This window comes from Thrips palmi, unplaced genomic scaffold (genome assembly GCF_012932325.1).
Source record: "Thrips palmi isolate BJ-2018 unplaced genomic scaffold, TpBJ-2018v1 HiC_scaffold_18, whole genome shotgun sequence".
NCBI lineage: Eukaryota > Metazoa > Arthropoda > Insecta > Thysanoptera > Thripidae > Thrips > Thrips palmi.
In genome coordinates this window covers 2952553-2953600 of record NW_023144627.1, presented here as the reverse complement: position 1 = coordinate 2953600, position 1048 = coordinate 2952553, and the positions used below count along the sequence as shown (strand labels likewise).

Sequence of the window (1048 nt, the reverse complement as noted above, 5' to 3'; positions counted from 1 at the left end):
TCATGAATCAAGAAGTACGGTTTCACAGTGGTCAAAGTTGCTACTACATCTGCAAGATAATAAATGCAAGACGTCACTACACATGTCGTCATAATGAACAAATGCAATGTGAAAATATTTCAAAAGAAAATGTAACACATACATGAGAGTTCTGCTGTTGTGGCAGAGGTTAGTATTTGTTTGTGTGGGAAATTTGGTGAAGCGATTCAAGTCCATATTCTGGAAAGGAAAAATTGTTCAGTATATCAGGGATCAAGAGGTACGGTTGATATTGGGCAAAGTTGCTAGATCTGCAAAATAATAAATTCAAGACGGCGCTACACATGTCGTCATGATAAACAGAAGCAATATGAAAAGATTTCAAAAGAAAATTTAACACGTACATCATACGTGATTGTTCTTCTGTTGCTGCAGAGGTTACGTTCTGTTAGAGGAGAGAGGAGACTTTTCTTCATGGCTGAAGCAGAACATGAAAAATAGTCCTCGGTAGTATCGTCAGTGTCTTTTGGAAACGATAGAATTTTAATTAATGAACCAATTTTATGAGGTATTATGGTTAGAGGCATTACCCGTGTAAACGTGAGGTGGGAGACGAAGATCTAATAGGTCTATTTAATAAACACGAGGATGTAATCTTATGAATCAATTTAGAATTTACTTCCTGTTTTCATGATAATTTTACTATTATTTGAATCTAATGATAATAATAACAACACTACATGAGGTGCTCAAGTCTTGTTGTCGAAAACGGCCACCAGAGCGCGTTACCCGAGCGTCATCCCCGAGGTTTCACATCCGGTCGCATCCCTGCAAAATCGGACATTACTGGGCCGGCCCAGAGGGGAGCGGGGAGGGAACAGGGAGCGGAGCGGAGAGCGGTGCGGTAAGGTGGGGCCAGGCGGAGCGCAGCAGACAGACCGAACAGTTTTTCGGCCACAGCTCGAAAACCGTTCAAGTTAGAGTGGTACAGTAAGTGAGCCGATTGTAGCTTGTACAGAGACCTACAATCGGCTCGCTTACTATACCCCTCTATCTAGAGCGGTTTGGA

The 1048-nt window shown here is 42.0% G+C and overlaps 1 protein-coding gene across 1 annotated transcript; it reads right to left on the bottom strand.

Annotated features, from left to right (window-relative positions):
- LOC117644248 lies at nt 1-628 on the bottom strand. Its single transcript, XM_034383528.1, has 3 exons — nt 384-628; nt 143-219; nt 1-49 (listed from the first exon to the last, which is right to left on the bottom strand). Exons 1-3 carry the CDS (start codon nt 564-566, stop codon nt 1-3), a joined length of 309 nt encoding a protein of 102 aa, XP_034239419.1. The 5' UTR covers nt 567-628.
- Nucleotides 629-1048: the final 420 nt, after the last annotated feature.

Coding starts and splice junctions, on each gene's coding strand:
- LOC117644248 (XM_034383528.1), bottom strand. CDS start 566: ATGCCTCTAACCATAATACCTCATAAAATTGGTTCATTAATTAAAATT. Junction 220..383: donor GAAGAACAATCACGTATGAT/GTACGTGTTAAA, acceptor TTTCCTTTCCAG/AATATGGACTTGAATCGCTT. Junction 50..142: donor CACAACAGCAGAACTCTCAT/GTATGTGTTACA, acceptor ATTATCTTGCAG/ATGTAGTAGCAACTTTGACC.